The sequence below is a fragment of the Cololabis saira genome, chromosome 8 (genome assembly GCF_033807715.1).
Source record: "Cololabis saira isolate AMF1-May2022 chromosome 8, fColSai1.1, whole genome shotgun sequence".
In the NCBI taxonomy this organism is placed as follows: domain Eukaryota; kingdom Metazoa; phylum Chordata; class Actinopteri; order Beloniformes; family Belonidae; genus Cololabis; species Cololabis saira.
Window position 1 is genome coordinate 13,305,817 of NC_084594.1, and position 15,530 is coordinate 13,321,346.

The 15,530-nt window shown below is 38.9% G+C and overlaps 1 protein-coding gene across 2 annotated transcripts in view; it reads left to right on the forward strand.

The window, feature by feature from the left end:
* smarcd1 (SWI/SNF related, matrix associated, actin dependent regulator of chromatin, subfamily d, member 1) overlaps nucleotides 1–14,693 on the forward strand; it is a 30,747-nt gene extending 16,054 nt beyond the window's left edge. For both annotated transcript variants that reach the window (XM_061726798.1, XM_061726799.1), the window contains exons 10-13: nucleotides 5,399–5,534; nucleotides 7,464–7,586; nucleotides 9,564–9,665; nucleotides 13,149–14,693. In XM_061726798.1, the coding sequence (XP_061582782.1) occupies nucleotides 5,399–5,534; nucleotides 7,464–7,586; nucleotides 9,564–9,665; nucleotides 13,149–13,202 (415 nt within the window). In that variant the 3' untranslated portion in view covers nucleotides 13,203–14,693. The remainder of the gene's footprint in view (nucleotides 1–5,398; nucleotides 5,535–7,463; nucleotides 7,587–9,563; nucleotides 9,666–13,148) is intronic.
* The last annotated feature ends 837 nt before the right edge of the window (nucleotides 14,694–15,530 follow it).

Consider the following 15,530-nt stretch of genomic DNA (forward strand, 5'->3'; position numbering starts at 1 on the left):
AGACCGGGGCAGACCCCACACAGAAGGTGGAGCCCCCCCCCAGCTACCCAGGCCTGAGGGATCCCCATGACGACACCCCCATCGGCGGAGCAGACACACCTCCCAGTGTGGACGACCCCCCTGAGGAAACACTGGAGCTAAAAACTAAAACATTAAAAGAAAGTAAAAAAAAATGCCTAAAAGTGTAAAATTTTAGAGAAATATATATAAAACTTAAGATGAATAATAAATAACATAAAGTAAAAAGTCACTAAAATGGATTAAAGTTTTAGAGATGATAAAAGAGCTAAAGAAGTACACACAATACATAGCTAAAAACACTAGGTAAATGAGATCAGATAAAAGCCAAACTAAAAAGGTGTGTCTTGAGCCTCCTTTTAAAAATATCAACATTCTCTGCGGCCCTGAGGTTCTCTGGCAGGCTGTTCCATAAAGAGGGGCCATAATGGCTGAATGCAGCCTCACCGTGGGTTTTGGTCGCGGTTCGGGGAATGGTTAAAAGGCCGGTACCAGAGGACCTCAGGGTCCGTGAGGGTTGATACAGTAAAAGCAGATCAGATAAATAAGATGGCCCAAGACCGTTAAGACACTTAAAAACCAGTAAAAGAACCTTAAAATCAATCCTGAAACGGACGGGGAGCCAATGCAGCGATTTTAAAACAGGTGTAATGTGCTCCCGCCCTCTGGTCCTCGTCAGCACGCGAGCGGCTGAGTTCTGTAATAGCTGTAAGTTCTTAATACTCTTTTTAGGAAGACCAGAGAGCAGGGCATTACAATAATCTAAACGACTAGAGATAAAAGCATGCATCAGCACCTCCGTGCTGGCCTGAGAGAGAAACGGGCGGACTCTGGCTATGTTCTTAAGATGGTAAAAACCTATTTTCGTGATATTCTTTATGTGTGGAATAAAAGTGAGCTCAGAGTCAAAAATAACACCCAGGTTCTTTACACGTTGCGAAGGTTTAAAATCTTGTAGTTTTGGTAAAAGTTTCTCTCTCCGGCCTTCAGGACCAATAACTAAAACCTCTGTTTTGTCTTGGTTGAGCTGTAGGAAATTATCTGCCATCCATGACTTAATATCTAAAATACAGTTAAAAAGGGCATCAAGTGGCCCTGTGTCATCAGGAGACACGGCGATGTACAGCTGTGTGTCGTCAGCGTAGCTGTGGAAGCTGATGCCGTGTCTCCTGATGACGTCCCCCAAGGGAAGCATGTAAAGGTTAAAAAGAAGCGGACCTAAAATTGACCCTTGGGGGACCCCACACTTAATTTCATGCATTCTGGAGGAACATGTATCCAAACTTACAAAGAAAGATCGATCTGTGAGATAGGAGCGGAACCAGTTAAAAACAGTACCAGAGAGGCCCACCAGGTGCTTCAGTCTGTTTAATAAAATGTGATGGTCTACTGTATCGAAGGCGGCACTAAGATCCAGTAGAACCAAGACTGTCAGTTTTCGGTTATCTATATAACTATAGTCCTGAAATGTACTGAAGCAGTCTCAAAAGGACATGTGCTTTCTCTTCATGTGGACGTGTGCATCGTCTTGCAGCTGCTCATCTTCCAGACCATTTACTGCGAGTGAACAAGCAGGCACAGTGACTGGTTCACACTCATTTTTGCTGACCTTTATGTTGCTTGTCAGTATTGTGGATAATCCAGACAAACACTGTATTAACACCAATTCAAGAACAGTCGAGTAGCCTGTGTAATTTCTCGGTTGTGTTGTTCTCTCAGATGCAAGTCGCTTTGGAAAAAAGCGTCTGCTAAATGACAGTAGTAGTAGTAGCCTCAGCTAGCACTCTTAATATGTTACGTACTGCTTCCCGGGTGGTCTAGACCAGGGGTTCCCAACCTTTTTTGAGCCAAGGACCAGCAGAAGTATAAACAAAAAGCTCAGGGACCGGTTGACAATTTATGTCAATTTTAATAAACATTTTAGAAAAAAAACGATGCATTTTAAAATGCAGGCTATCATCAGCGACGTTAGCTGATGTTGTGGCCTTTAAAACTTGCTTCTGCAAATGTAACTCACGTTTTTTCCTTTCGAAAAAATCCACTGGTTTGTCTTTGAGAGAAGGATGTTTTGTATTTAAGTGTCTTTGGAGCTTGGATGGCTTCATTGCTTCGTTGGCGAGCGTTTCTCCACATAAAATACATAGTGGGTTTGGCGCCTCCAAATCGCCCGTTGCAACATATCCGTATTTTATATACATAATGTCGTACTTGCGATTAAAGCTTTTGCTTTTCTTTTTGGTAGGATTTTCTACTTGTTCATCACCATTTCTTTTACTCGAACAACCAGTAAAGAAACGGCTCATGGAGGTTTGCTGAGGTCCGCTCATCTTTGCAGCAGACTGTACCTAACCTGCATACAGCACCTGTGCATGGCGCTGTTCAGTCCGGTCGGGTACCAGAACTTATTGTCCGCCAAGCCATGACAGGGCTGCCACTCAAAGAAACACATTTCGATTTATACAAGTTTTGGATGAAATTATATGACAAAAAAATGCAAAAATTGTTTTCTTAAATTTAGTATGAGGTTGCTTTAATTATGTGGCAAATGATAATAAACACGAGAAAGATGGGTACTTCAATGAAAAATAGATATTTTATTCAACTTTGCTGCTGTTCATACAAAAAGTAAATAAAAAACAAAAAAAAATTTTCAAAGATTTTCACTTGAAATAAGTAGAAAAATCTGAAATAAAATTTTTTGCTTGTAATAAGAAGATAAATCTTGTTCCACTGGCAGATTTTCCTACTTATTTCAAGTGAAAATTGACTTGAAACAGGTGAAAATTGTCAAATAAGTTATTTTTCTGGTGTTATTTTTCTGGTGATGACTCTAAATGTTGAAATAGCAGTAAAACCACATTCATTGATGAAATGACATAAGGGATGGAAAGGAGGGATGGCAGTTTTACAGGGGGGATGATTTGGACCGTTTTTATTTCAGGGGGGATGATTTGGACTTTTTTTATTTCAGGGGGGAGGATTTGGACCGTTTTTATTTCGGGGGGGGGGATGATTCTGACCGTTTTTATTTCGGGGGGGGGGGGGTGATTTGGACCGTTTTTATTTCAGGGGGGAATGATTTGGACCGTTTTTATTTCGGGGGGGATGATTTGGACCGTTCTTATTTCAGGGGGGATGATTTGGACCGTTTTTATTTCGGGGGGGGGATGATTCTGACCGTTTTTATTTCGGGGGGGGGGGGTGATTTGGACCGTTTTTATTTCAGGGGGGGATGATTTGGACCGTTTTTATTTCAGGGGGGGATGATTTGGACCGTTTTTATTTCAGGGGGGGGTGATTTGGACCGTTTTTATTTCAGGGGGGATGATTTGGACCGTTTTTATTTCGGGGGGGATGATTTGGACCGTTTTTATTTCAGGGGGGGGGGGTGATTTGGACCGTTTTTATTTCAGGGGGGGGTGATTTGGACCGTTTTTATTTCAGGGGGGATGATTTGGACCGTTTTTATTTCGGGGGGGATGATTTGGACCGTTTTTATTTCAGGGGGATGATTCTGACCGTTTTTATTTCAGGGGGGGGTGATTTGGACCGTTTTTATTTCAGGGGGGGGATGATTCTGACCGTTTTTATTTCAGGGGGGGATGATTTGGACCGTTTTTATTTCAGGGGGGGATGATTTGGACCGTTTTTATTTCAGGGGGGGGATGATTTGGACCGTTTTTATTTCAGGTGGGATGCTGGCTTTAGTTCTTCTGAGGAGGAGACGAGCAGCAGCAGCAAGGAGGGTCCATGAAATCCTCATGAGAAGACAGGATTTGGGGGAATCCAGGCTCGTTGGAGCTACAGCTCCATGATGACCAGGTCTACTTCAGATTGAACAGGGAGCAGTTTGACAGCCTGTTGGGGAGTGGGTCCTCAGCTGCTGAGACTCAGCAGGATGACAACCACCTTCTCTCCTATTGGTCGCACCGAGATGCCCTCACAGCGCGATGAAATTAAAAAATGCTCAATTCAGACGCAGGCAGGTGAAACGCCCGTGGCAGGTGGCCTCTCGCGCGCCGCCAAGCTCGCCAGCAGAGCGGTCCACTCTTGCGCTGCGGTAGCACATACACAATGAATGGGAAAGCCGGCGGCGGTCCCGCTTTGCGCCCTCTATGTGAAAGGGGCTTAATACTGTTGGCCCCTGAAGGTTACATTTGGCCCCATAATGGCCCCTGTTTCAGAAAAATCCTAGAACCCCCAGTGCCAAGTTTTGTTACCCGCAACTGCGCTGACACGCAAAAAAAAGAAAAGCTGCTGAGACCCTGTCGTGCAGCGCTGCTCTCGGCAGAGATTGTATGAGGTGAAGTGAAGTGAGATGCCTCACTCCATTGGGAAAAAAACGTCTGGTGACAATTTTGATTATCGCTTTTTTGTCGACAACGTCGGCGAATCATTGCAGCCCTAATTATGATCGGAACACAAGCCATTCCACGGCCCGGTAGTAACGGCTCTACGGACCGGTACCGGTCCGGGGACCGGGGGTTGGGAATCACGGGTCTAGACTGATGCCCCCCTGTATCTGCTCCACATATTTCATGTTGTGGGAGCACATCCTTGGCAGAAGGTCTTATGTTGTGAGTACATGTGTGAACGTTAACAGTTGAAAAATCCCAGACCAGGCTGTCTGCACATCCAGCTGAATATGTGTTAAAAACACCTTATCTGAATCAAGCCATGTGTCACTTGTCAGGTGAGGGCTGATAAAGTATCACTCAATCTGTTCAAAGTTTTTTTTCTTTACTCTAAATTAGGGCTGGGTATCGATTCAAATGTCTAAGAATCGATTTGATTCCGATTCTTATTATTCAGAATCGATTATCATGATCCGATTCGATATTGATTTGGCTTAGTGTTATTTAAAATATTTTTTGAGCTTTTGCCTGAATTATATGACTGTAAAATAACTAGTGAAATAATAATTTCACAATAATTATTGTGAAATAACTAAGAAATAAATAACTCAAACAGGCCTTTAAATATCCATTTAAAGTGCAAAAAAGAAAGAAATTGCAAAAGTTCATGCAGTAAACAAATCATTTTAGCTTATCTAATTTATTCTGTCACCACGCACACATATTGCCATGAAGCACCTGGCATTTTTCAGAAGTGTTGTGACAAACTGTGTCCGACTACTGGGATTAAAGTTCACCTGGCGAAAATGATGGAAAAAATAAATAAATTTCTCTTTAGACATAAGAATCGATTTTTAGGAATTAATATGAACTAACTGAACAGACTGTTACTGTGTTGGTACATGTTTTAAATTGGAATGGTACTTTTGTCAGTGATTGATGTTTGACAATTCCATCAGAAAACAAGTTTAGCCTCATACTTACTAAGAAACTCCTGTCTCTTTTTTCTTTTTTCTAATAACTAGTGTGGACCCCAATGACCAAAAGAAGACTGCTTGCTATGACATTGATGTAGAGGTTGACGACACACTGAAGACCCAGATGAATTCTTTCCTGCTGTCCACAGCCAGTCAGCAGGAAATAGCAGGATTGGATAACAAGGTAAAAACTTTTACATTTGTTGTGGAAATAGTGTTTCCTTGAACTTTGTAAAATACTGCTCTTATCCAGAAACGGGCGTTCCTTTAAAATATCATGCTTGGGTTATTTTCAAGGGTATTTCATTGATCTGGTTTTAAGATGCAGGTATTTTCACTTTGCTACTGTATGTGACAACTTAGCTTTGCCGTAATTGTTTTAAGGCTTTTTCTTAATTAACCTTCTTTAAGTGAGCTTATGATGTTGATTCTCCATCAGTTTGTGAAGCCTGGCGTTGGGATTGCAGTTCCTGTGTATCCCTGTCCTCTTTCCGCTCAGTTTTTAGGTCAGCCAGGTCTTCTTGACCTCCTGCTAGCACTCACTACCTTTGCTCAGATGGCTGTAATCACACTGATAAGGCACAACGCCATCCTGCTGAAGGACATCCCTCTGTGTAGTCTTTGTTTTACGCAAACTCTACAACATAAATACAGAGAGGTTGTTTACAGCTTGAAGGCGCCATCCATTTGGGGTTTTGGCGAGGACTGTTTGCACCCCCCCACCCCCCTGTTTCCTTTTATATTAAAAGCAGCTCTTTTGTTAGCTCCTGCTACTCTAAGGATCCCCCTTTTTTTTATTCTGAAAGCTGTGTTGTTTAAGTTTGTTTTTTTTCTTTTGCATTGCTAAGCCAGAGTATGTGGTATTGACTCCACTGTTTCAAATGTGTGAAAAGGTAAAAGTACATAGACTACTCTGGGGGAAATGGCAGCTTTTTTATTCTTTTTTAGGGGGTAAAAACTGATGCAGAAGTTAAGGTCCACCGAAATTAGTGCTGAACGATTTTTGAAAATAATCTAATTGCCATTTTTTTCCTCAATATTGCGATTGCTATTTAATATGCGATTATTTGTTCAAGGTCCTGTTTTCTCATGTATTTTTCAACTACACAAGCAATAAATCAGTCTGTTTTATAATAAACTGTCAGATTTATTTAAAGCACAGATTACAACAATAAAGAAAACAAATCCGTGGCTTTACCTCTTTAACACGTCTACACACGTCTGTACACACATCTGTACACACGAGTGTTATGGGTCGTTCTCTGAATCCAATTGCACGACACCAAACCGGGTTAAACTTTAGCCAAAACGAGGCGTAGTTTAATAGAAAAACACAAAAAAAAACTCCCACAGGGAACAAAAAACCTTCCTCACAGGGAACTCAGAACTTCTTCACAAGTAACTCAAAAATCACAGGGAGAAAAAAACCACCAGCAAACAACTAAAAAACAAACCAACAAAGCTCAGAGTTAACAATACGAACCAGCAATGAACAACTGGCAGCCCCGCTCTTTAACCTCTCCTCCTGATGAGCTGACGAGCTGCAGGTGTGGCTCAAGGCTGATTTATGGTTCCGCGTTTCACCAACGCAGAGCCGACGGCGTAGGGTACGTAGCGACGCACCTACGGTGTAGCTCTGCGTCGATTTAATGCAGAACCATAAATCAGCCTTCAAAGCGCGACTCCACTGTCCGCCGGCGTGCGCCCGGTTCGTGCTTGTCGCCGCGCGCAGCTCCTCGCCACGCCGACTCCGCGCGCATATATTTAATACATTTATAAAGCCCATATATTTATAAAGCCCCGCCTGGCCGAGCCCTAACACTGAGGCACCGCTCTGGTCACTCGCACATTACGTGACCAAATCACGTGACTGGTCAAATCGCAGCCTTTGCGGTTAGAAAATCTCGTTTTATCACATCGCGATATTATCGCAAATGCAATTAATCGTTCAGCCCTAACCGAAATGCTTAAAAATGTGAAAATGATGGCCTAAGAATACTCTTATTGTGAAGGGTAGTTAAAATACCTCTCCTTAGTATCTCTGATACTCACTGTGGTTTAATTCATTTAAAAAAATGATGTAATAAGACCTATCTTTTGCCTTTCTCCTCAGATCCATGAAACCATCGAGACCATCAACCAGCTGAAGACCCAGAGGGAGTTCATGTTGAGTTTTGCCAGAGATCCTCAGGGTTTTATCAACGACTGGCTTCAGTCCCAGTGCAGAGACCTCAAAGTGAGTTTGGTTATCATGACCTTAAACTTGATCTTATATTTTCACTCTCATCATAAGAGATACCGTGTTTTTATTTTTTCGTTCAGTTTTCAACACTTCAGCTATTGCACGTGTCTGTAAAAGCATTTAAAGAGGCTAAAATGAACTTTTTCTAAAGGTTTAACCATAAATATGTTATTTTCAGTCAGTTGGATGAATCAAGGATGAGAAAGCCCTTCAGACTGAATGTTCACCTCAGGATGAATTATCTTATCTTAAGGAATGTTTTGCAGGAAGTAAAAGTTCACAATTCATAATTTTTGCTCAACAATCTTTGTTGTTGTTTTAAATTAGATCACTTTCTTTGCTGGCTTTTTGTAGCCACTATATGAATTGTTCTTTATGAGCTTGATAAGATTGACTGATGACCTGTAAAATAATGCAACTAACACATGGACTTCAAGGATAGGTTATTTCTAGTTACTCGGGAATTCAGGGATGGTATTTAGATGAATCTCTTCTTGTTCTCAAGCAGGTCCAGAGAATCATTTTCAGCCCTGATTTCTTAATTTCATTACAATGCGATTAAAAGAAGTAGTAATTAGTCACTCAACCTTGACTAAATGTTGCTTTATTTATCTTTCATGTACATAGTATCCTGTTATTTTGTAGAACACAAAAATGTCTGCGTATGAATTGCTGTGTAGAGGCTTGATGCGGTTAACTTCTGACCCGCTCAGCCCATTAAAGCAGTCACATGTGAAAAGGGTGCTGACTCTGGATTGGTCTTTTCAGCTTTTCAGTTAATATTCATCTCGTGTTGTCTCTGGTGAAAGTTCCGGGTTAATCCCAGTTCCACTTCCTCTGCTTTGGATTAGCCTAAAACTTGTCCATTAGTTACTGATTGTGAGAAAGGAAAGGGGACAATGATGTTCATGTGGGAGTGTCACCTTGTTTCTGCTGAAGAATATTGTACGGAAAATCCCAGCGGAATAGGACTGATAGAGGATGGTAAATGCATGTTAAAGAAAAGTCTTTTGAGGCATACAGATTCAGATCAGAGCGATGATTTTTTATTTATTTTTTATTTTTATTTTTTTTTATTTGCACAGTTAAACATTACACAAATAAAAGTACCAACTTTACAAATTTAAAGTGCAGGAAGAGGCGAAAACTCAAAGAGCTTATCAGGTGCCTCCACCTATAGTTAACATAAAACTTAATATCATACTTATAAAAACAAAATTTCTTATACATGATAGAAATTAAAGAAAAATTACAAAGAATTCACACAAAAGAAAAATGATTGGATATATGAAAAACGATAGAGTACAATTTAATAATTAAGAAACAAACAAAAAATAAATGACTAAATAACAAACGAAATGAACAAAAACAAAACATTATTTCAAGGAGACTACACAAGACGATAAAATTTTTCAGCACATCCATTTCTGTTTATTTCTGTTTATACATTTTATTTTATTCTATCTCTTATTTTATCTCTATATATTTGTTTGTTTTTATATTTTTATTGTATTGCACCAATCACCACAACAAATACCTTGTGTGTGTTAACAAACTTGGCAATAAACCCCTTTCTGATTCTGATTACTTATGCCAGAGCAGTTCCATTTACAAAACAAAAAATTAAGTATTAACGATAATCTACAATTACAAACAAGAATGTCATAACAGCAACCGTAACAATGCTTACTGGTGGATCTGACTTCTATAAAGGGACATTGTGATTCCCAACTCAGTGTTGATGCTGTATTAGTGTAAAAGCAGTGTGTGGGTGCACAATTGACTCTCCTCCTCTACCACCACATCTCCTGAGTGAGCAGCCACTTTAACCTTTACTTCAGCTCAATCAGAACAATTGAATTAATGCAGTCCTGAGGTCGCTGTTTGCTCTCCCGGCAGGTGCCCTATCCAACTAATAAAACACCAAGTCCTCTTCATCAGCCTGCTCAAATAATCCTTCTCTGTTTGCAGACCATGACCGATGTTGTAGGAAACCCAGAAGAGGAGCGAAGAGCAGAGTTTTACTACCAGCCATGGGCTCAGGAGGCGGTCTGTCGCTACTTCTACTCAAAGGTAATTTGGATTCTTCCTCACACATTTTGTGTTTATGGCTCGGAGGTGGAGGACAGGTTCAAGTCCCTGGGTGGGAAAGAGAGGTGAAACACTGAGCAAGGCCTTTAACCCCCCCAACTGCTCCCCAGGAGAAATGGCAGCACACTGCTCCTAGTGTAACTGGTGATGGGTTAAAAGCAGAGGACTAATTTCAGTGTGTTTCGTGAGCTATATACTGACAAAGATTATTATTATTTTAGACGTTATGTTGGAAAAGGCCGTTTATTCCTACCCAAACTTAAAAAAACATCTTAGAAGCTGCATTAAATAATGGATGATCATGAGTATTTAGTATGATCCACTAAATGTTTCTTTTTAAATTGAAAAACACAGGCAGTCTGAACAGCCTATTCATTTTTACCTGAATTTATTTCTTTATCTTTAAAAGCTGCGTTTTTGTTTGTACCACTGTCTCAGTGACCCACTTCATTCAAGACAATCCTTAAACTAAACATCATACTCAGCTGGTGATCCTCAGAAAGTCCTTCAGCTGTGCTTCTGTTTGGCTGTAGGTAGGGATGGGAATCGAGAACCGGTTCTTGTTAAGAACCGGTTCCCAGTGTTTAAATTCTTAAACTTAATTTTGATGATTGAATTGTTTATTTATTTCATAAAATATTCAAATTTTTTACTTGGGGTTTTCATAAACTGTGAGTCATAATCATCAACATTATAACAAATAAAGGCTTGAAATATCTCACTTTGCATGTAGTGGGAAATTATATATTTCTTTCACCTTTAGTTGAATTTATTACGAATTAAGTTTTTCAATATATTAAAATATTTCAACCTTCACCTGTATGTTATGACATCAATAAATAAAAGCATAATATATGTCCGTATTGGTTCAATACGGAATGCAAGTTTTAATTCCAAATTAAGTAAAGATTCCGTATTTTAAGGGAAGGGCGGCAACCCTGAGTCTGACCCAGGCCAGAATAGATGAATGTCACCGAGCAGTGACTACGTTTGTGGTGTTGAACATGTAACTGGACATTCTTGTGTAATTGCCACAAAATAATTTGTTGTATTTAGTTAATTTCTACAGAAGAATATTTATTTTATATTAAATACATATTTTATATTACAAATAATTTTGTGGGGACCCCCTGGCACCATCGAGGCGCCCGAGGCTGGGGGCGTCTTAAGATCTCACTTGTATTTTTTTGTTCAAAGATATAAAACAAAGTTGATACTAAAATTGTTTGTTCTCGATAAAGAATCGAATCATTAAGCAGAATCGAAAATGGAATCGGAATCGGAAAAATTATCAATTATCAATTCCCATCCCTAGCTGTAGGTCACTAGTGTAGTTGTTGTGAGAAGAGATTCTGTGTGTGACAGAACATGTACTTTGGTTTTCTACGACCGAACAAATCCCCACGATGGAAATGCAGCTATTAATTAAACAACGGCTTGTCTCCTGTCAGGGACTTTCTGAGGTTTACTGGATTACAAATTGCTACAGGAGATCTGTCCCGCCCGTGGCTCTGACCTTCTGCAGCGATGCTGCATAGAGTGACTTTATAATACTGCCTAAATGACTTTTTACTTCAACCGTATCATTTCCTGTCTAAGATTAATGTAGTATTATGGAATTAAATTTTACTTTGACAATCTATTTTTGCAAGGCAAAGCTTATAAATCATGCGCATCTTGCAAAGTTTGTGTGTTCATCAAAGTTCATAAACCCTGAAGTGGGTCTGCATTCAAATCAGCCATGACAGCAACGTCAGCGCAACGTTGTAGCTTCTTAGGCGCTTCTTTGGTGCTTTACTAGAACTTCCTGTAACTTTGCCGTTTTAGGATTGTTTTGATTGTTTTTGTTTTTTCATTTTTATTTATTTTTTTTTTTTTATTATGTTTGCATAATGTTATGTTCGCATGTGTCAGCTAGTCATATTTAAGGAGAGGGGGTGAGAGTTTATAAGTTTTACTTCTTCTCACTCCCTTTCGAATATGTACTTTGTTATGTCTCATGTTAAGACGATTGTCTTATTTTTTTTCTTTTTTTATGATTCATATTCGAAATAAACTCTACTACTACTACTACTAGGACAACAGAACCTAAAGCACCATCGTTGTGCGTGTTAGATGTCCAGAAAATCACAGATAAAAAATCTTGTACTTTACATTTTCTGCCGATTCCTGGGTGTTTCTTTATCGATACAGTATTGTTCCCTTCACAGTCACAGTCCTCACACTGAATTGCAACTTTTTTGATTTGTTGTACTTATGTAGAGCACATAATGATTATTATTATCGTACTTTACTAAGTGATTTGGCTCTTCAAGTGTCAGAAAAGTGTTTAAATTGTTACAGGTTTCAAATAACGTGGTAAAGGCCGTTCACTTGTAGCTGCACACATTATTTTGAAAATGCTGAATTAAATGAAAACCACTAAATTAGTACTCCAGAAAAATCTGAATGTTCACTTTTATTAATTAAAGACACTAAAAGTTGAATTGCATATGAAACAGTTAGTGATGCACCGAAATTAAAAATTTGTGGCCGAAACCAAAACCGAAAATAATAAACACTTGGCTGAATACCGAACAATCCCGAACATGGTTCGTCAGCAGTTTTTCATTTATTTTGCCAATTTTTTCACCATTGCATAAATCAAATACATTTGATTTAGGTATGCTTTTCAAAGAAAAAAATTGTTTACAAAATTACAAGGTAGAAAATATTTATTGAACATAAAAAAATGAAAATTTTTTAATTTCCCAGCATTATGTTGTTTTGGTTCCACCTCCTGGTGAATGTTAGGTAAAATTCTTATGGGGTTAGTTTTTGGTTGGCCAACGATTTATGTAGTGCGCAACGTTACGGGGCGGCCAGTCTATTTCCTTATTTTACAACGCCGTTATTAATTGTTCGTTTTTTTTCCCCACTTATTCCACCGAACACCGAAAGTGTTTTTTTTGCCATTTTCGGCTGAACAATTTCGGTTACCGAACAATCGGTGCATCACTAGAAACAGTAAAATCATGTTCAAAATATTTCCTTATTAATGTATGAAATAAATATGTTAAACGTACTGTTAAAAATTCAAGATTACATTTCGAGGTGGCTTGAGATATCAGTTGTTTCTACAGAAATGTCTACACATTCTGGTCACTCAAATCAGTTTTCATCGATTTTTTTGGATCTCTTACAACACGATTCAAAACAATGATTTAATCTCCAGCTACTGATGCAGTGACTGTATGCAAGACAACAATACATGAACAGATTGTGAAATAAATGGCCTCCAAGCAGTCAAATGCAGAGTCACATGTCCTTGGAAACAACAGTTTGAACAGTCTGTCCCGAAGATCTGATTTGAGAAACAAATACGCAGTCTTAACACTGCCTCGTCACTTGTGTTCATTGTTGACTCTTCTTAATCACTGTGTTATCTGCAATGATTTGAATTGTCTCTGTGAAAACGTCTTTCAGGTCCAGCAGAGGCGGCAGGAGCTGGAGCAGGCGCTCGGCATCAGGAACACTTAAACGACTTCTTCCATATCACCACTTGTGCTGGAGGAAACAGAAAAACAGTGTGTGCCTGTGTGTGTGAGTGAGTGAGTGTGTGACGTTAAAACCGAATCCCTCACGTTTTTCAGACAAACTTAGAAAAGCATAGATGCTACATGACTTCACCATTAAATAGGATTTCAGTTTTTTTGTTTTTTTTTTCTACTGAAGTCTTAGTACTATATCATTTTTATTTCTACCTTGATTTTTTTTTTCTTCTTTTTTTGTGTAACTTTTGTTTATCCCTCTGCATACCACAGTTCCCTTCATTGTATTATTTGTCTGTGGCATGTCTTAGACGGAAAGCATTCCACTCATTTCGATACACTGTGTGCACAAATGTACCAGTTGTACACAAAGGAAAAAATCAGTCCAGATTGTACCTGAGAACGTTTAATGTAGTTTTTCTCTGGAACAAAAGACGTGTGGAACCTGCTGTGGCTTTTTGCCTCATTTTTCTTCCCCCTCCTTATTTCCCCTTAAAGCAAAAATACATTTCATGCTCCAAAGCAGCCCCCAGGTGCTATTGAACATTGTGATCATTTCTGATCAGTTGGGCTTTGTCGGCTGTTCATGTGTCACTTTGTATTCAGTTGTCATGGGTTTGCTTCAACACTTATCATAGTTTGCTATACAAAAGGCATTTAGAAAGCCGAGTCAGTCACAGCTGAAAATACAGTGTTGTTGCAAGGAAAGCGATTATGTTTTGCAACATTGCTATTTGTATTTTTTTCCCCTTTTTAAAAAAAAAAAATATCAGTGATTCTTGTTTCAAAACTGTATTATATTCGTACTTGTCTTGTTAGTTAGTGCAGATTCTAATGAAAATAGCTAGTATGAATACCTCTAGTCTATATAGTTTTGTAAATACTGAGCAGATGGATGTGAAGTATCCTGTATGGCTAAGGTGGACAAACTTTTTTTAGTTTTTTTTTTTTTCCTTTGGTTTTTGTCTACGCTTGACAAATATTTGAAACGGTATTTATACTAAGTGATCCAGAGTGCATTGGTTTGGATCTCTACAACATCACATTTAATAAACTTTGTATGGCAGCATTAATTATCATTCACATCACCTTCAAGCCAGTTCAGACTTCTCTGTTTTTAGTTAAGTGTGTTTTTATGGTGTGCGGAGAAGAGCATACAGGAGTGGCTGTGAGCAGCTTTGATGAGCTGTAGTTTCTCTGCGCACTGATTGAAGACCTGCTATCTTTACGTTCAATCGTTGTTTCCCTGCTGGGGGTTTAGGATGAGCGCCCCAGCTGAAATTGCCATGTGTGCATTTTTGTCGACGAATTTCAAGAATACACTAATGAGGGTTTGGGGAGGAGACGATACGAGTGTTGGGAAACCTCTGGGATGTAAAACGACACTGGTTGGACTGCAGAATTATGTGACTCTGCAGACTTTTACATGGACCAAACCTATTTTTCTGTATGTTCTTGTGTTATAATAAAGGATATGTAAAAGAGATCAGACTCATAATCTTTCTTTTTGATGTATTGATCAACTCAAGAGGTTATTCAACAGAATAATCTATGAAACAGGTTTTTTACTTTAAAGGGTAGTTATTTTTAAATTAAAAGTATGCAAAAAAAAAAACATTTTACTTGTAAATGTGGAGCTCTGCTTAGAGGTTAAAGATTTAAATTGTTTTTTTTTTTATCTATTTTTTGCATTCATTGAAATTGGATTAAAACTAAACGTAGTTGAGATCTAACTGGACTTTTAATTGGACTTGCTTTGGACTACTATAACTTCAATGTGCCTTGAAATTGGTGCTGTAAAGTGAATTTATTTAAAAATTGTAATGGATGTAAAAAGAAAATTTAGGCTCAGCTCTTTGAACCTCATTCAGCGAGGCTGCATGTATAATTGCTCCTAATCACAAACCAAATGTGAAGTGACCCCCTTTGGAAGAGGTCACAGATCAAGTGGTTTTGCAAAATGCTGGTTTAAAACGTAACAATAATCCGCTTTTAAAGCGAAATGGTAAATTGAGCAGGTAGACATTTCTTAAGGTTACATTTAACTTTCGTGATGGAGGTGCCCTATATTGGTAGTTCATTCACAAATGTTTGGTATTTGTGAAATTACTTGAATGAATTGATTCCAATGAAGTTTGGATAAACTAATCATTTCAGCTCTGACTGAACGATCGCATCACAGTAACTGACTGTTACTGTGATGCGATCAAATCTGGGATGGGATCAATGACTTCTGGTAATCTTCAAAAGCCCCCGCCCCCCCCCCCCAAAAAAAAAACGCTGAAAAGGGTGTCCTATCGGATTAAAGATTCAGCAT